General features: G+C 35.4%; 2 protein-coding genes across 3 annotated transcripts; one reads left to right on the forward strand and one right to left on the reverse strand.

Moving 5' to 3' along the window:
• The first annotated feature begins 2,662 nt into the window (after positions 1 to 2,662).
• Positions 2,663 to 8,147, forward strand: LOC112520773 (3-ketoacyl-CoA thiolase 2, peroxisomal). Its single transcript, XM_025129327.1, has 14 exons — positions 2,663 to 2,828; positions 3,872 to 3,948; positions 4,097 to 4,181; positions 4,276 to 4,402; positions 4,494 to 4,592; positions 4,707 to 4,774; positions 4,958 to 5,065; positions 5,147 to 5,224; positions 5,312 to 5,444; positions 5,529 to 5,625; positions 6,354 to 6,477; positions 6,576 to 6,684; positions 7,685 to 7,768; positions 7,856 to 8,147. The coding sequence occupies exons 1-14, from the start codon at positions 2,733 to 2,735 to the stop codon at positions 7,924 to 7,926; spliced, it is 1,356 nt and encodes a 451-aa protein (XP_024985095.1). The 5' UTR covers positions 2,663 to 2,732; the 3' UTR covers positions 7,927 to 8,147.
• A 784-nt stretch (positions 8,148 to 8,931) lies between these two features.
• On the reverse strand, positions 8,932 to 16,044 carry LOC112521515 (dihydroxy-acid dehydratase, chloroplastic). 2 transcript variants are annotated; one of them, XM_025130422.1, is made up of 14 exons: positions 15,484 to 16,044; positions 14,359 to 14,430; positions 14,104 to 14,151; positions 13,832 to 13,986; positions 13,552 to 13,746; positions 13,060 to 13,171; positions 12,878 to 12,947; positions 12,533 to 12,591; positions 12,325 to 12,448; positions 12,182 to 12,252; positions 11,801 to 11,902; positions 11,029 to 11,109; positions 9,952 to 10,110; positions 8,932 to 9,187 (listed from the first exon to the last, which is right to left on the reverse strand). In XM_025130422.1, exons 1-14 carry the CDS (start codon positions 16,042 to 16,044, stop codon positions 9,134 to 9,136), a joined length of 1,863 nt encoding a protein of 620 aa, XP_024986190.1. In that variant the 3' UTR covers positions 8,932 to 9,133. The 2 variants fall into 2 exon arrangements, with proteins under 2 accessions (XP_024986190.1, XP_024986191.1); XM_025130423.1 differs by having other exon boundaries at positions 14,359 to 14,779; positions 14,893 to 15,560.
• Between the last annotated feature and the right edge of the window lie 2,180 nt (positions 16,045 to 18,224).

Genomic DNA, 18,224 nt, shown 5'->3' on the forward strand with positions numbered 1-18,224 from the left:
TTACAAGTAATTATGCATAAGTACAACTTATTAAAGCTCGATATTTCAATTTGTATAAATAAATGCGGATAAACATAATCAAATAGAGGATGAATATCTCATTTTAAAATATAAAAAATCTAAAATATAATTAGAATAATTATCRAGTTCCAACAAAATAAATAATTATTATCTTTATAAAACAATCATATTATTAAACCAAATATAAATTACTTCGTTATTGTACATAAATTAAATTATAAAACAATTGAATTAAAATATTACACAAAAAAATGAGGAATTTCAAATAGTTAATTTGATAYTAATATCGATATATTTTTGTCAATTTTTTATGATATCTTCAAACATATATTTTATTCAAAAATAAAAACATCATCGATTTCTCAAAATCATATAAAGTCATATTATAGCATCGACTGAGATAAAGAATAAAATGAAATATTAAAATCACGATGTATCTCGCTGCATTGCGCGAGTACGCTTCTAGTATATATATATATATATATATATATATATATATATCCACAAACAATTCCAGAAACACACAGAGACTTCTAGAGAAGACAAAACAGCACACAGTACATGATCTAGAAGACATGATGAAAGCAATGACGTACCTCCAATAATTCAGACAGCCACGCATACCTCAATAATTCATGGCGGCCGACAARTCACTGTGTACTTTTTGAAAAAATTCGCCTAACTTTTACTGTAGCATTAACTTTTTACTGTAGTATTACTGTAGCAGTTTGAATTTTTTATAGTGGTAGGACCTGCAGTTACCTTTTTCATGTATATATATAGCCGATCGAATTCATTTGTAAATCATCCAACGCCCGCATAAGCAATAATAATAAGCTTTCAATTTTGCTATGAGTCTCTAAACTCCTTTCTTCTAGCTTCCTGAATTAGTTCGTTTTTCAATTCCTTCTTAATTCTTCATATTATATCCCTTGCCTATAAAAAAAAAACTTCCATATATATATATAGGCTAGAATGCAATGAATCAATAAGTATAAAATTCGGTTTTATGAATCTTACATGGAGTATGAATTCCTTGTAAAATTGGGATTGGGAGGTCCCAAGGTAAATACATGTATGAGGTTGAACTTGGTGACTTTTTAAGCGAAATACTTGAACATAGTTGATCTTGTTGGCTAAAGACTTGGATAGAGTTAACGTTAACACTTATTACTCGTGAGAAATGCCATGTAACTTTGTGTTGTGGCTTACTTTTGTGTTATGCCACAACCAACGGCAAATTAGGACTCGCCCGTTGTTTTATGGTGCCATGCCCCCCTTCCAAGGGTAAATGTGTCATGTTTTACTATATTATTCAGTAACAGGTTTGATCTCACTAGGCTTTAAGTTTAACATTTTTTCTCAAATGATATGTATATCATGTTCACTTATCGACAAGGCTCCCAAAAGTTGAGTGTGACAACTTATTATGACGATTTAAATATTAGATAATACAAAATGTATTACTTAAAGTTGACACAACTAAATGGTAATGCATTTATTACCATAATTAATTTTTTGGTAAGATGAAATCTCATTTATTTGATTCTTAATATGAATTAATTTATGTTAACATTTCCCATGATTACTTCGAGACAAAATTAGTTGGAAACTAAAAAACAAAAGAACGTTAGGTTTAATATTAAAATATTACAATAATCGATTATTTATCTTTTGGAACATTTGGTTGTAAAATTCTCATTCGTGAGAAGAATAAAAAATTGTTTTTTATTCTTAAATAATAATTTTTAAAGTTCCATCATATTCTTTTTAACTTTTTTTATTTTAAGCTGGAAGTATATTCATGTAATACAATGAGATATATCTTGATTTTAATGTTTATTTTTTATTATTTGTTTATGTCGCTTTTATAGTACAATATTCTATGGTTCTGAAAAAAAGATGGTGTTTTTATGCTTAAATAAAATATAAATTTGAAAACCCATAAAAATTTATATCGATTAGTAACATCAAATTAACAGTTTAATCATTCTTGTTTTTTCATAATTTTTTAGTTCAACTTTTATTATAATTTATTTTGTCATGCTCTAAGAAGTTGTATTAGTGTATAATAAGTTGTAATCTTAAAGATTAAGTAATTATGTAGGGATGAGTTTGAACCAAATACTTTATAACACAACATAGAAGTATAGATGACCACAAGAATGGTACCTAATTGGTTTGAGTTTGACCTCCAAAGATAAAAAGTGTTTGGATGTCACATGTTTAAATCTAGGGAGAAATAAAATTCTCTTTGTAGCTTTGGAGGTTCAAATATGGAGACATCAGACTATTTGTAACACAGATGATCGTTTTGAACTTAGTTGGTTTATATAACAAGTTGGATATTCAGATTAATAAAAAAGAGAAAATAAATATATAGTCTTTAGATAAGATTTAAAGACTTTTGTTTAAATGGATTCTTTGAAATCTCCATTCTAAAAATATATTGAAAATGCTATGTTTTGTATAATAAATAAAACAAAATAAAATTAAAACACTCTACGATTCGTCTATTGATCGTCAAATGTCTCCGATGGAAATCTATACGCGGAACCGCCATATTAATCCGTAAACGATAAGCATCACACATCCCGATGTTCAACCAAGAAATTTCTCTCTCTATATATATCAAGATCGCTGCGCACCTTTGCTTCTACTGTTAAACAATTCCATTCGCACAAGCAACCATTATTGATTTCGGTGAGAAAATGGAGAGAGCAATCGAGAGACAAAGAGTTCTGCTAGAGCATCTTCGTCCGTCTTCTACCTCTTCATCCTTGGAAAATCTTGATTCATCACTCTCCGTAAGTTCAATTTTAGTTTCAATCAATCGGTCCTTGTTGTTTGACTCGATCCGAAGCCGATTCTTTTTTTTTCTCCAGTTAAATTGATACATGTGTGATTTGATCGTGCGGGATTGTTTAGAGTTTGAATTTGTTTTGCTCTCCTTGATGTTTAGGTTTCGTATCTGGTTCTCCTACTTGAAATTGTCGTGTGCCTTATCATCGTTTAAACCTGATTTAATGTTTATCTCACAAAGGTTTATTTAGTTGACTTAAATTATTGGAGTTTTGATCTGGAATATGTTCTAAAATCCCTTATGCAACAAGAAAAATCGTTCAAAATTGTCGAAGCTATTGGTTTTATACTGGCATGCTTAAAATGGATTCCGGGCTGATCGAATTGACCTTTTCTGTTCGTTTAGTTCGTACCAGGTACATGTTTAAAGAACAGTATTTTGCATTTATGATACCTAAGGCTGTACTTTTACCATTAGGACAGCCTAGACGAGGCACTTTAAGTGTTGAACAGTGATTTTAATTTCCTAGGGTTTCACCTTAGAGAGGAGCATAGGGGCATGTGGAATTATGGCTTTCATTTCCCTGAACCATAGGGTGGCTTGACCTCTTCATAATTTCATTCAGTTTCACCTGTCCAACGGTTTTCATTCTGGCCTCCCCGATTAGTTTGTGATTGATTGATTGATTGTTGTTGCGAGCATCACATTCAAGGTTTGGGATCACAATTGGTGCTTATTTGGTTAAGTTATGAAACAAGGTGTCTCTTTGAGGCCTACATGTGTATATGTCGAGTACTCATGGGATGAAATAAAAAAAGAAGGTTGAAATTAAGGGATTGTGTTAGGTGCCACCAGGTAAATGATGGAGAACAAATTATAAATCTGAAAATGAACAAATTCCTGGTGCACATTAGCTACAAGAATTTAACATAAGCTTAATTTTGTTGAAATGGCTAATTGATGTGTCCGTCTGACTTCTTTTACATGAATGCATCATGTCATTGTTCTTTCCTCAATATATGGTTGATGTTTGTACTTTGAAACCAGGCATCAGTCTGCGCAGCTGGTGATAGTGCTGCTTATCAGAGGAGTTCTGTTTTTGGGGATGATGTAGTAATTGTAGCGTAAGTAATAGTTGTTGAATATTCTCTGCTCCCTGACTTCCTATCATTTTCCTTTTCAAAATCTCTTGGTTTAATGTGTGTATTGACAGAGCAACCTTCTATCAGCAACTAAGTTTGGATCTTTTTCTAATCCTTTTTTCTTATGCAGTGCCTACCGATCTCCTCTTTGCAAATCAAGGAGAGGTGGGTTCAAGGATACCTTTCCTGATGATATACTTGCACCAGTTTTGAAGGTATGTTCTTTCAACTTATGTTTTAGTGGCCTGGGTCAGTTCTTTGAAGAAAAGGCTGGTACAACTTTTACATTATTTTCTCATATTTGGTTAGGCATTAATAGAGAAAACAAATCTTAATCCGGCCGAAGTCGGAGATATTGTTGTTGGATCAGTGTTGGGAGCAGGATCCCAAAGAGCAAGCGAATGCCGGATGGCTGCTTTCTATGCTGGGTTTCCTGGTATGTCGAAGACTCAAGAGACTGCATTTCTCATTAGTGCATACCTACTTCTTTTTATGATCCACTAATATATGATTTACCTGTATCTCAGAAACGGTGCCAGTTAGGACTGTCAACAGACAGTGTTCCTCAGGTCTTCAGGCAGTAGCTGATGTAGCTGCAGCTATTAAAGCTGGATTTTATGAGATTGGTGAGTTCCCTTTTTTCTTTTTCTTTATTTTGGTATGCTTCACAAATTGAAGTCATGGGCACAGAGCACCATCCTTTGCTTTCTTTCTGAACCAGTTCAATTGTATATGAATAGGTATTGGTGCTGGGTTGGAATCCATGACCGTCAATCCTATGGCATGGGAAGGCTCGGTTAACCCAAAGGTGTAACCTCCCCCCCCCCCCCCCCTTCTCTCTCTCACCCATTCCCTTTATACCTGTGCTTTGTGCACACATATTTACATGTGTGTATTTGTTTGTTATTTGTGTATTGCATTGTAAAAGCGCTCCATGGTAGTATTTTTGGATGTGATTGGGGATTGACAACTTCCCGTCTAACTTTACCAGGTGAAGACCATGGCACAAGCTCAAGATTGTCTTCTACCAATGGGGATTACGTCAGAAAATGTTGCACACCGCTTCAGCATAACGAGGAAGGAACAAGATCAGGCTGCAGTGAGTTGAATTGATCTACCAGGGTGTTGTTTCCTTTAAATGTAGTTGTCTGGTGTATTTTATAGCATTTGTACTGTGTAGGTTGAGTCCCATAGAAAGGCTGCTGCTGCAACTGCTGCTGGAAAATTCAAGGACGAGATCATTCCAATTCCAACTAAGGTGAAAATGTCTTTCATCATTGTTTTTCCTATATTTCCCTTTTTATTATTTATGCTTTGTTCTGATCTAATCTTTCACTTGGAGAAGATTGTTGACCCGAAAACTGGAGACGAAAAACCTGTTACAATTTCTGTTGATGATGGGATCCGCCCAGGGACTAGTTTGGCAGATCTTGCGAAACTTAAGCCGGTATTCAAGAAAGATGGGTCGACCACTGCAGGTACATAGCAACAAAGTTTTTGTGTCAGCCTACAAAAATATACTTGAGCACTAGATCTTACAAATTTTCTTGCCTTCTCCACAGGAACTTCGAGCCAAGTGAGTGATGGTGCTGGTGGTGTCCTCTTGATGAAGAGAAGTCTTGCCCTGCAGAAGGGATTACCAATTCTTGGTGTATTTAGGTATGTGGTTGGTTTGACTCGGCAACCCGTTGGCATTCTTCAACTTCACGTACTTTTAGGTGCTTATGTGTCCTTAGATGGAGGCGGTACATAAATAGAACAATGCTGTAGAACGTTGGAGGTGGACATCAAGAAGATTAACTCCCAAGGATAGTAAACCTGTAGTTAGAGAGTGAACACACTACCTTGCAAGAGAACCTGAAAGCCATAGATCGTAGTTAGTTCTTTTTATATTCATGAGTGAGTTAAGCTAAACTGAGGGAGGAAAAAAAACCAAAAGGAAAGTGTGTTTATGCCTTTATGCAAGCTTGGTGATTTGGTCTTCTTACCATTGCCTCCCTTTGCAAGTGAAGTGTAAGTGATTGAGCAAGGCTGTCTCGTTGTTACCATCAGGTGATGTGGAACTGGAGGTTTCATTTGTGCATAGCATTGAAACCTTTACAGGATTGCCATGAAGCAACTATAAAGTTAGACACTATAGTCAAAAAGCATATAAAGCATATCATCTTGTTCTTACATGCACATGTATCTCCGGTAATCCTATGCAAAATTTGGCTATAGGTGTTCTTCGACTTAAAAGAGACCGATTATGGTCTTTTAGACTACTGATTCTGTATTGAGTTAGAATCCTCAAAACTTTTCGCTGATACTTTGTTGTAGCTCACCTTTTGTTTGTTCTGTTTCCTCTTCAGTTTCTTTTCTTTGACTAAACATGCAACCCATTGCAGGACTTTTGCTGCTGTTGGTGTACCCCCATCGATCATGGGTATTGGCCCTGCTGTTGCAATTCCAGCTGCTGTCAAGGCTGCTGGTCTTCAAGTGGAAGATATTGATCTTTTTGAGATCAATGAGGTGATGATGAGATGCAAAACTCTGATATGTTCTAATTTTTTTGCTGTCAAAGTAGTGAGGTTGGAGAAGACTAAAATATATATTTTTTATTCTGGCAGGCATTCGCATCACAATTTTTATATTGCCAAAAGAAGCTTGAGATTGATCCACAAAAGATCAACGTCAATGGCGGTGCAATGGCCATTGGACATCCTTTGGGAGCAACAGGTAAACTACAAGAACATGTACAGATATAGTTTCCTGCATAAATGGATAATGTTGGTCAATGTCATCTAGCAAAATCATTTCTTCCCAGAAAAATGAATGAGTACCTTGCATAAAATAGTGAACTTCCTTGTATCTGGTTCATGCAGTTCTATCTTCATCTACCATTTGCAATCGTTCTTTTTAAGATCTCTTGTTTTAATTACTTCTCCTGACAAAGGTGACCATTAGTAGATGCCCAAAATGTTGTGGTAGATTTTTGATCTGTCCTACATGGATTGGGCTCAGTCTTTGTTGGCCACTATTTGGTGGAGTCTGCATGACATATAACACGGTAGGCTATAACCCTATGGTGCATGTAAGCAACAAAAATTTGTTAACAAGGTTAGAGGGCATTCTCTTTCAGTGGTCATGGTGGCTTATTTGTTCAGAATTCATGGTTTGTCTGCTTGCTTGTTGAGAAACAAGTTCTGTGCCATGTAATCTCATCTATTGGGTTTGGAGAAACAATCCAAAGATCTTATGTGTTAATTGTTATAAATAGTTGCACACACCTTATAACTATAATATGCAGCAAATAGGTAAAACTTATGCATAAACTTGGGTCTCGGTGAGAATGAGACTTATGGTGAGAAGGGTAGGGACCTCCACCCTTGGATAAATCCTGATTGAAGAGTTCCACTAGATCAACACTAATGAGAAGCATTGGATCAATTCCCTTCTGAAGTCCTAAACACCAAATCCCTTCTTATACTTCTCACCTTAACTACTATTCTCACATGATCCTTTGTCTGAAGTTCTAGTTCTCAAATGACAAGAAGATGATCTTGAATGCAAAGTGATTTAACCATTTGCATCAATTTGTTGGCTCCATCCATTTGAATTAGCTGTCTACTTAAAAAAAATAACATGAAAAGAAGGAACATTTGCATTTAGCCAAGCTTTTGTTGATTGCAATCCTTTTCTTTTGTACCTGTTCACTGGTTTGTGAGACTTTTGATAGGAGCACGTTGTGTTGCGACTCTGCTGCATGAGATGAAGCGTCGTGGTAGAGACTGCCGCTTTGGTGTCGTCTCGATGTGCATTGGTAGGCCTCTCTTTCTCTCAATCTCTTCCGTCTGTGTGTGTGTGTGTGTCTATGTGTGTGCTGAGCAATTTGTGCAAAAAAATGCAGGCACTGGAATGGGTGCAGCGGCTGTTTTCGAGAGAGGCGATTCTTGTGATGAGCTGTGCAATGCTAAATAGATCATCTTTAATGGTTAAGTTACATGTCTGTCATTTACAGGGGGAAAAACATAATTAAATGGGATTTTACAAGAATAAGGTGACTGTAGCAAAGTTACTTGTTCGTATTTTATTTTCATTTTTCCCTCAGGATTGTCTGTATTTTCTTCAAACGTTACCTATGGAAATTGATCGACACTCTTCATCGTTATTTCAACCACTACTTTGTTTTATGGTGTCTCATTCTACATGCCGTTGTATTTTCGTTATTATCATTCTTCTCTTACGTTTGTTTCTTTTCTTAATGATTCAAAAATCCATTGAAACCTCTTGGACCTGTGGTTTTTAGGTGTGAACATGTGATATGGTACTATATATTTTTTCCTTATATTATGTCTCGATCAACTACATTTTGTAGGAAAATTCATGTAGCTTTATACCAATCAACTTCATTTGGTACCAGCAATTTTAGGTTGACACATGTTTTTGTCAATGTTGCAAAGGTTGAAGTCACAATGCTCAATATTCAAACAATAAAATTTGAAGTTACAATGTTCAATAGTCAAATTTTGAGAACTAACACCAAGAGAAAAGTCATTTTGAATAATTAAGCCTTTGTTTTTCTTTTCTTTTTTAATTAAAAAAACCATTAAACTTTCTTATTTTAAATAGTTATAAATAAGCCATCCATCCAACTTTAAAAAAATTGCATGAAATTAACTTCTAAAATAAAAAAAATCTAAATCAATTTTACTATTTTTTAGACCTAGAGTACAATAATATCAAAATTTACGTGTTCTTACATATATGAAATAGTAATATCAATCATTTAAATATTTTCCAGGTTACATAATTACATGTTGATTAATTTGGTGCCGTACAAATCGATACCATATTGGTTTTGGTTTCAGTTTTCGAGGTTTTTTCTCAGTTTATTAAACATCGTTCAAATCGTACCCTTACGAATTTGGGGCCAAAGTATTTAAAGCAAAACAACCAGGTTACACCCAAGACGCTACTACAATATGCCTCAAAACTGCTTCTTAGCAGTTATAAATTTAAAATGTAGGTCCAATTATGACCGTTGTACAATGGTCCCAACCTCTCGTTTCAAAAAACATACAAAACCAACATCAATCATACTCTCGTACCTGCAGTAAAAAAAAAACCGAGTCGCCAGCTGGAATTGCGACAATTCTCGATATCACCCCTGATCTCAACTTCCCTCTTAACACTCATCCGTTACACATCCATTCGAAGCCGATTGAACATTCTTGATGTACTGAAAACCAACAGCATCATTAGTACACAAACAATATAAAAACGACTCTAATCCAACAACAAAAAAACACTAAAAATGGTGGGTCCCTTGAAAACTAAAAAACACAAAAAGAATTTTAATAATAAAATAATGCAAGTCTTTACTATTATACTATTTTATTAATGTATTAAACTATTAATCTTTATATATAATTAGAAAAGTTAAATAAAATATTAATATATATTTTTAGAGGTTGATAATGATCATTTTTTTAGTGTTTTAGTGTTGGTTTGGAGATGAAAACACCTCCATTTTTGTGTTTTTAGTGTTCTGAGGGGGTATTTATGTATTTGGTTGGTTTTTCATTAAGCTGTCTTTGTGGATTAATCTGGAAGGTTTTTGTTTGGAACGGTTTTTTCATAGATGAAATGAATGTATTTTAATCGAGGGGGCATGTTTGGGAAATTTTTTTTGGCTTTCTACATAAATCTCTCTCTATAAACTTTTACTGAATTAGCCACGTTCTCTATATCATTAAGTCACTACCAAACAACCATTTATAGTTGACTGAATAAGCTATGAGATCCAATAAGTTCATTAAGCTACCAACAAACAGACCGCGAGTTCGAATTTCGTTACGAATTTAACATCAATACGCACTACATGTTACGATGCTCATGTGATTCTCAAATTTCTGACAAATTATCAAACTAGATTTGAGAATTGGTGAATTTTGTTGTCGGAAGGCGAAGTTGACAAGATACTTGGAACAGAAGGGAATGTACCTTGTAAAGGACGCCTCTGTCGGCCTTGTATGCAGGAGCGGTCCATGCCTTTCGTCGCTCGTCGAGCTCTTTGTCGGGTAGGTCAACGTCCATTCTCTTTTTGCTGATGTCTATCGTGATAACGTCTCCATTTTGAACTAAACCAATCGGACCACCTTCCTGCACCCCATTAACATTTCAAGAGATGGGTTCGGGACCAGGTGCACCTTACAAACATTTTCTCGACATTCTTTCGGTTAATTATAATAAATATTCATGTCTAATTAGACACCCTCTATGAGAATCGAAAGAAATCCCAAAAAACCAAACTAAACGAGCCCAGATAGAGGTCTTGTGGTGAGATGTACGTAGACCTGACATTTGGATTAGTAAATCCCATTTTGCTTTTGTGGCAAATTTTGCAAATAGAATCACTTTACCGATTTGCCACTATCATAAGTTTCAGGGTGCCAAGTAGAGATGGACAAAAACCGTTCTCAAGTTGGGCCAGGCCGGGCCCAAATCGGTCCCGATCCTTGATTTTCTTTTCGTAACCGGTCCGGGTCCCGGTCCCGACCAAAAACCCATGGCCCAGTCTCCTTTAACCATAAAGGCCGAGCCGGGCCCAAATCGGTCCCAAGTTTTTTCCAAAAAACAATTTTAAACATATAAAAATCTTGTTTGATGATTTTTTTTACAATATCTTATTGAAATACATTTTAAAATGGCGTTAGTCAAATACACTTTAAATCCTTTTTACAAAAGAATATTGTACATGTTTTTATCATTATAATTTTTGAAATTTAATACTGGAACACTTAAAAAAACTTGAAAAACTTCCAAAAGAACTTGGAAAACTTAAAATAAACTTGAATTTTTTGGTAAAAGAACTTGAAAAATCTTGTAGAAATCTTGAAAAACTTGATATATAATTTATAAAAACTTATTTTTTTTTAAATCGGGCCTATGTATAACCGATCCTGGGCCGGGCCTTGAAAATTTTCGTAAAAACCACAACAGATTATGGACCGTCGGGCCGGTCCGAGCCCATTTTGGCCATCTCTATACTAAGGAAGTAGAACAAGAAAAGGATGAAACCTGTGCTTCTGGGCATATGTGGCCAACAACATATCCATGTGAACCACCTGAAAATCTTCCATCGGTCAACAACGCAACTTCCTACAAAGTTTAACGAATTTGTAGCTCGTTAGTAAGCCAAGCTACCTGATCGAAACAGCCCTTAAGAACAAAAAAATCATAATTTGCAAGCCAATTTGAACCAAACCCTAAAAATAAAAAGCTTCATTCCATTAGTTTTGGTTGGTTAACGCTTTCACTTTGTGGGATTGGGAAGAAATGAATAACCGAACAAACCCAATATATCCCACTTGAATGTCGGGTATTAGGGGGTGACATGTGTGCAAATCTGAACCCCACCCTAAAAAATAGAGCGGTTGTTTCCATGATGACTCCCGGCTTATGCATAGTGTGCAAAAGAAGAAATGAATGTGGGCACTATTTACTTGATGCAAGAAGAACCGAAGATGGGACCCACGGAGCACAAAACGGATGTATTATTAGGGTAACTCGATAGTAGGTTTAAGTTCTTTGGGGTAGTTTGGTTGGTTTTCCATTGAGTCATGTATGGATAAAGTTGTCTGTGTGGATTAATCTGTCTGTATAGATTGGAATTGTTTTTGTTTTGGAAAAAACCTGACTTTCTGCAGAAGCTTACTGAATAAGCCACTTTCTGTTATCATTAATCCACTACCAAACAGTCGCATATAGCTAACCAATTAAGCTGTGAGTTCCAGTAAGCTTATTAAGCTGCTAAAAACAGGCCCTTAAAAAGATTCTAAACAAAAAGTACCTTGCCGAGACCTGCGCCCATTATTGCACTTGTTGGTGTCAGCATCTCGGGCATACCCGGCCCCCCTTTAGGACCTTCTCCTCTAATAACAACTACCTTCCCCTGAAAATGATTTCAAACAAAAAGTACGCAAAAATGAACGATCTTGGACAAATTATGGAAATGCCAAAAAGAGCAAAAAGTTATTGTACTCAAGACACTTCTTGTTCAAAACTGTTCGTTTTTTCTTCGCATTTTTACAAGAACGAAAATGTTTACAAAAAGAAATCAAGTACAATGGTTCAAGAAGTTGGAGGTTCTTGGAATTGACTTATAGCGCAAAATGAACGGAAATAGGAAACATAGAAAGGGGAAGGCAAACACAAAAACGGTCGAATGTACCTTAAAACTCATGGGATCTTCAGCAATGGCTGCAATCATGGATTCCTCCCCCTCGAACACAAGTGCAGGACCTGCAGGAAGTCTCACAGATCATGAGCAATTGTTTATTAAAAAAAAAGTGAATGTGAAAATAGGAGGATTACCAGAGAAATATAACCCTTCTTTTCCTGTAATCTTTGCCACAGAACCATCGGGTGCAAGATTTCCGTAAAGTATTTGAATGTGACCGGTTTCCTTTATGGGGTTTGTTGGTGGTCTTATTATTTGCTGGAAAAGAGCACAAAATCTTGCTTCTTGGATGAATAGTTAACAGATTTGATACTTAAAAAGGAAAAGAAACCGATGAATAACCTGGCCTTCAGACAAAGAAGGGAACAGTTTTGCGTTTTCTGCCAGAGTCTTCCCCGTGACTGAAAATAACCACGAAAACAAATTGAATTCCGATAATGTAGAAAAACTTGAAACCCTTTTCTTAGAGCAAACAGCTATCCGAACCATCATCTCGGCTTTTCATTACAAACAACAACCAACGTTATTGTAAAAAATAAAAATGCATGCGGAAAACAGTACTTGTTGTAAGAATAAGCCATTTTGGACAAAAAAATGCCAAGTAGAACGATCTTTTTGGATGATGGTTAGTTTGCAACAAAAAGTCGAATATTGTTCAGAAAGTCGATCATTTTTTATTATGCTTACCGGTAATACAGTCTCCATCTAAATACCCCAGCTCCAAAAGGTATCGAAGGATTCCGGGCGTCCCTCCAATCTAACCAAACTCGAAAGAAAAAAGAAATGACAACAGAAACAGTTGAGTATATGCAGCAAAACTGGGAGTTGTCTCCCGGTGAATCTTGACAAAATAAAATTACGATTCACACCTTGTGTACATCTTCCATGACGTATTTGCCACTAGGCTTAAGATCCGCAAGAAATGGAACTGCATCGCTAACCTTTTGGAAATCATCGAGAGTCAAGCTCAAACCAACTGACCTGCAATGTTTCTAGCTTTGTGTTACTATACGATATGCATCTTTGTTTGCTGTCCAATTTGGGTTTATTTGACCAAATTTGAAAACCCGAACCAAATTCTAAATAATATTTATATTTACAGTTCTCAAATGACCTATTCATGGTGAATATACCTAAATATTCATGAATATCTATCACGATATTCATAATGAATAATTGATGAATAGTTGGTTCTCACGGTTCTCAAATGACCTACTCATGATGAATACACCCAAATATTCATGAGTATATATCACGATATTCATAATGCATAATTCATGAATAGTTGGTTCCCACGGTTCTCAAAACCAACCCCCAACCAGTGTTGTTGCAAGAAAAATCCAAACCCGAGTGATCCTTACCTGGCTATAGCAATCAAGTGTAATACAGCATTGGTGGACCCACCAAGAGCCATAACCGTAACCATTGCATTACGCAATGATTTAGGAGTGATTATGTCTTTTGGTTTCAAGTCCATTCTCAATAAATCAAGAATATACTTTCCAGCTAAGCGGCACTCATCCAACTTCAATGGATCTTCAGCAGGCGTTGACGAGCTTTTAGAAATACAAAAAATATCAGTTGATTTTTGGCATTAAGAACAGTGTGAAATTACAAAACTAACCTAAAACAACTTTCCACCTGTAAGGAAGAGACATTCCCATTGCCTCAATGGCAGAGGCCATGGTATTTGCAGTATACATTCCACCACAAGCCCCGGCTCCCGGGCAAGAATTGCGTAGAACATTAGTTCTCTGTTCATCGTTTATGGAACCACTTACATATTCCCCATAAGCCTACACAACAATCGCAGATAAGTTCTTTAACTGAAGGAAGAATATGATACTTGTGATAGATTTCCCCATAATGAAGATGCGTTTCTTCAGTAATTCATCGAATAGCAGTAAGCGTACCTGAAACGCAGATACTATGTCGTATGTGTGGCCTTGAAAATGACCGGGCTGCAAAGAAGGGGAAATTATATTACATGAAATGGAATTTTAAGGTATCTTTCACCCAATAGTTTCATCTAAATCTTGGGATTGTTACAAGCATAACTTATTTTAAAACTGTAAAATTTGGTTACAAACACATGCCTACAATATCAAATATCCTATGGCAAAAGCAAACCAGATTTCATAAATTATCGAAATAAAATGGATCCTGACCTTGATGGTTCCACCATAGATCATTATACTTGGCCGGTTCAGACGCCCCATTGCCATAATAGTACCTGGCATCTGGAAAAGAAAATGATTGCATTTATTTGATAATGATATATAGAAACCTTTGATACAATTAAACCACTTTCTGATAAATGTTATAGTGTATGATTTTAAGCCCTTCGACTCAAATATGTTCATCCATGTTCTTGAATATTTCCTTTTTATCAAGAAAGGGGAACAACCCATAGAGATAGATTCATAGCAAACCATAACCAACCTCAAAAAGATCGAAATAGTTTACTTTTGAGATGGAATAAGATACCTAACAAAGTATCAGACATGACTTGTAACAAATATTACCCATAAAACAATGCATCTTTAAGAAGATAATCGATCCATCAAAGAAAGATTCCACAAAGACCATCTGAAATCGAAGTATTTCAAATTAATCTATAGCCAAGACCCTTAAAGATTGCACTTTTAACAAGAACAAAAGACACCCAACAAAGTATTCAAGACATAACTTGTAGCAAATACCCATGAAACAATGCATCTTTAACAAGATAATCAATCCATCAAAGAAAGATCCACAAAGACCATCTGAAACTGAAAGTAATAGGAAAATGGACCAAAAATCAGAAGTATTTCAATTTAATTTATAGCCAAGACCCTAGAAAGTATTCAAGATATAACTTGTAACAAATACCCATAAGACAATGCATCTTTAACAAGATAACCAATCCATCAAAGAGAATCCACAAAGACCAGCTGAAATTGAAAGTACCAGAAAAATGGACCAAAAATCAACAATTCAATTTAACTTATAGCAAAGACCCTTAAAGATTGCACTTTTAACAAGAACAAAAGACACCCAACAAAGTATTCAAGAATAACTTGTAGCAAATACCCATGAAACAATGCATCTTTAACAAGATAATCAATCCATCAAAGAAAAATCCCCCAAAGACCATCTGAGATTGAAAGTAATAGAAAAATGTACCAAAAATCAAAGTATTTCAAATGAACTTATACCTAAGACCCTTAAAGATTACATTTTTAACAAAATAAAAGTGACCCATCAAATCAAAAACCATCTTTTGAATTGAAAAAAAGTTAAGGTCAACTTACATTTTTGTCACAACCAGGGATGGAGATATTGGCATCATACCATTGAGCAGACATTACAGTTTCAATACTATCAGCAATCAAATCCCTTGATTGAAGACTATAACACATTCCTCTAGTCCCCATCGAAATAGCATCACTAACCCCAATAGTATTGAACCTGAAACCAATCATTCCAGCTTCTTGAACCCCTTCTTTTACTGCCTCTGCCAGCTTCAATAAATGCATGTTACAAGTATTCCCTTCATACCAAACCGATGAAATACCAATTTGGGGTTTACGAAGATCGTCATCGGATAAACCCACGCCGTAAAGGACGGCCTGCGAGGCACCCTGCGACTTGGGTTCAGTGACTCTTGAGCTGAACTTGTTGAGTTTCGATGATGGGTCGGTTGAGGATACAGATTGTGGCGGTGCTGCGACGGTTTCTGTGGTGGAGGAGGCGGTGGCTCGGACTGAGAGTTTGTAGGGTTTATGGGTGGTGGAGTTGAGGGCTGGTCGGAAAGTTGTGGATGGAAGAATGCCGGTGTGGCGAGGAGTTGGGAAAATTAAAGAAGCTTGCATAGTTGAGGTTTTGGGTGGTTGCTGGGGGTGGCGACGGCGACGGCGGCGGCAACGGTGTGGGATTAGGTGATAGGATGGAATGAGAGTAAGGTCGGAGTTCGCAGTATAAAAATGGGAGTTGCGAGTGAGAAGGTCGAAGTTGACAAAAACAAGTGGCAAAATAAACTTGCGGCGTTTTATTGTATCGTATTTATGAAATTTATTCCTCGATTCCTTAATAATTCATTGTATTATATTAAAATATGATAAAATAAAACTTAATTTAATTTATTCCTTGTTAATGAATAATAATTTATTAGTAAAGAATCAAGAGGTTGAGAGCAAGACCAAGAGTTCTAGAACAATTGAATTGAAGATGAATGAGATAACTTTTAATAACTCGTGATGAATATCAGTTTAAATCTCACGTTGGGGGATGAAGAGAAAACATAGAGGTATGAGAGGGTGAAGACATGAGTGAAAGATGTCAAAAATATATTGGGAACATAAAAAGAAAAGGTATAATGTGCATTGGTAGTAGTAGGACTTAATGCATTATGAGTTGTTTTTAAGAGTTTCTACTTAATGTATTATGAATTGTTTTTAAAACTTTTAAGATTTTGTGCATAAATGTATAGTATTTTGTTCATTAAAAGTTGTTTTTAAGACTTTTAATAAATCTCGTTTATAAGATAGTATAGATATAGATACTAGAGATGTATAAAGTGCAGATGTAGGTGTCTCAAACTTGTTTCCGTGACCGAAAAATGATTGGGTTTTTAACGCTTAAGTTGGGATTTGGAGTTTAAAAAATGTCTTATCGGGTTTTTTCAGAGTTCTTCTAAACTGGGTTTTTCTAGATTGCCTCCAAAATTTTGGTTTGATCGAGACATGCCTAGCATGGACGGGTTTCAGGTTTACTAAGCGTGAACTTTTTTTAAGTTTGGGTTCGGGTTAGATTTGGACTAGGCTTCGGCATTGAACTTCTTTGTATATCTCTAGTTTGTATCCATAACGAACAAATCACTCAAAACCAAATGAATTACTACTAAAATCAACGATTTAAGCCATTGCGTCACTTTCCCCTAATCACATCATAGAGGAGTCACACTTGATGTGTTCTATGATTATTTAAAAAAATAGGAGGAAAAAAAATAAGCAGTTAAATATTTTTTAACAAAGATTGAAACGGACTTGGTATGGATTATTGAAAAATCCGAGTTAAGATTATAATTTTATACAAGTTCTTTTCCGTTGTCAAAATAAATAACATATAGCCTTTGGAAATAGCTTAATCGATCTTTTTTGTTAGTCATCAGTTTAAGTTTTCTATAAATTAATAAAGTTTCTTTGGCTGGTAACTTTAGAATAATATATGAACTAATTGAATATGCATTGTTGTATTGTTTTAAATAGAAACAATAAAAGCCACATGTAATTTTAATTTATTCGTTGAGAAAAGAGTGAATTACATTGGTGGTATGTGTGGTTTATTCAAATTTTGTATCTGATCCTTAAAGCAAACTATCTACATTGGTGGTCTCTAACTTTTCAATTTCACTACATTGAAGGTCCCTCTCCTTAACGTCATGATTTTACCATACCTTACACCCATCACATGCCCCTCACATGATGGGCAAAATAGTCTTTTTATTTAATCCCGATCTCTCTCCCAGTTTTATTAGAAATCAATGAGCATGAGCATATGTTCCATATTTTCCTCTCATCCTCCTCTTCTAACTCTCAACGGTTCATCATCTCCAACCTTCTCAAATGATTACCTCCTATTTGACGGTGCTATGTAGTTGTGGCTCACCATCAATAATAAGAACGTCATGGACCTCAAGTAATCTAGACCACTGAATCCATTGTTGTAAAATGTGATCAATACACCCTGATTTCTAATAAAATAGGGAGAAAAATTGGGCTTAAATAAATAGATTGATTTGGCCCTTGTGTGAGGGGCACGTGATAGGTGTAAAGTCTGATAAAATCATGACGTTAAGGAGAGGGACATTCAGTGTAGTAACATTAAAAAGTTAGGGATCACCAATATAGAAACCAAATCTAAAATATGAACAAACCAAATGACCACCAGTATAATTCACTCTTGAGAACATCTATAATTGAGCATGAAAATAAATAACTTCTCAAATGGTCCTTGATTCTTAAATATGGTTAACAATTACTCTTATTGTTGT

Source organism: Cynara cardunculus (genome assembly GCF_001531365.2).
Source record: "Cynara cardunculus var. scolymus isolate 2C chromosome LG 11, CcrdV1, whole genome shotgun sequence".
Lineage (NCBI taxonomy): Eukaryota > Viridiplantae > Streptophyta > Magnoliopsida > Asterales > Asteraceae > Cynara > Cynara cardunculus.

What these genes read in the sequence shown, in the direction of transcription:
- LOC112520773 (XM_025129327.1), top strand. Translation starts at nt 2,733, where the DNA reads ATGGAGAGAGCAATCGAGAGACAAAGAGTTCTGCTAGAGCATCTTCGT. An exon ending in GATGATGTAGTAATTGTAGC is followed by an intron (nt 3,949 to 4,096) that starts GTAAGTAATAGT and finishes TTTCTTATGCAG; the next exon opens with TGCCTACCGATCTCCTCTTT. An exon ending in AGCTGGATTTTATGAGATTG is followed by an intron (nt 4,593 to 4,706) that starts GTGAGTTCCCTT and finishes GTATATGAATAG; the next exon opens with GTATTGGTGCTGGGTTGGAA.
- LOC112521515 (XM_025130422.1), bottom strand. Translation starts at nt 16,044, where the DNA reads ATGCAAGCTTCTTTAATTTTCCCAACTCCTCGCCACACCGGCATTCTT. An exon ending in TGGGCGCAGGTCTCGGCAAG is followed by an intron (nt 11,110 to 11,800) that starts GTACTTTTTGTT and finishes TAAACTTTGTAG; the next exon opens with GAAGTTGCGTTGTTGACCGA. An exon ending in ACATATGCCCAGAAGCACAG is followed by an intron (nt 10,111 to 11,028) that starts GTTTCATCCTTT and finishes AATGGGGTGCAG; the next exon opens with GAAGGTGGTCCGATTGGTTT.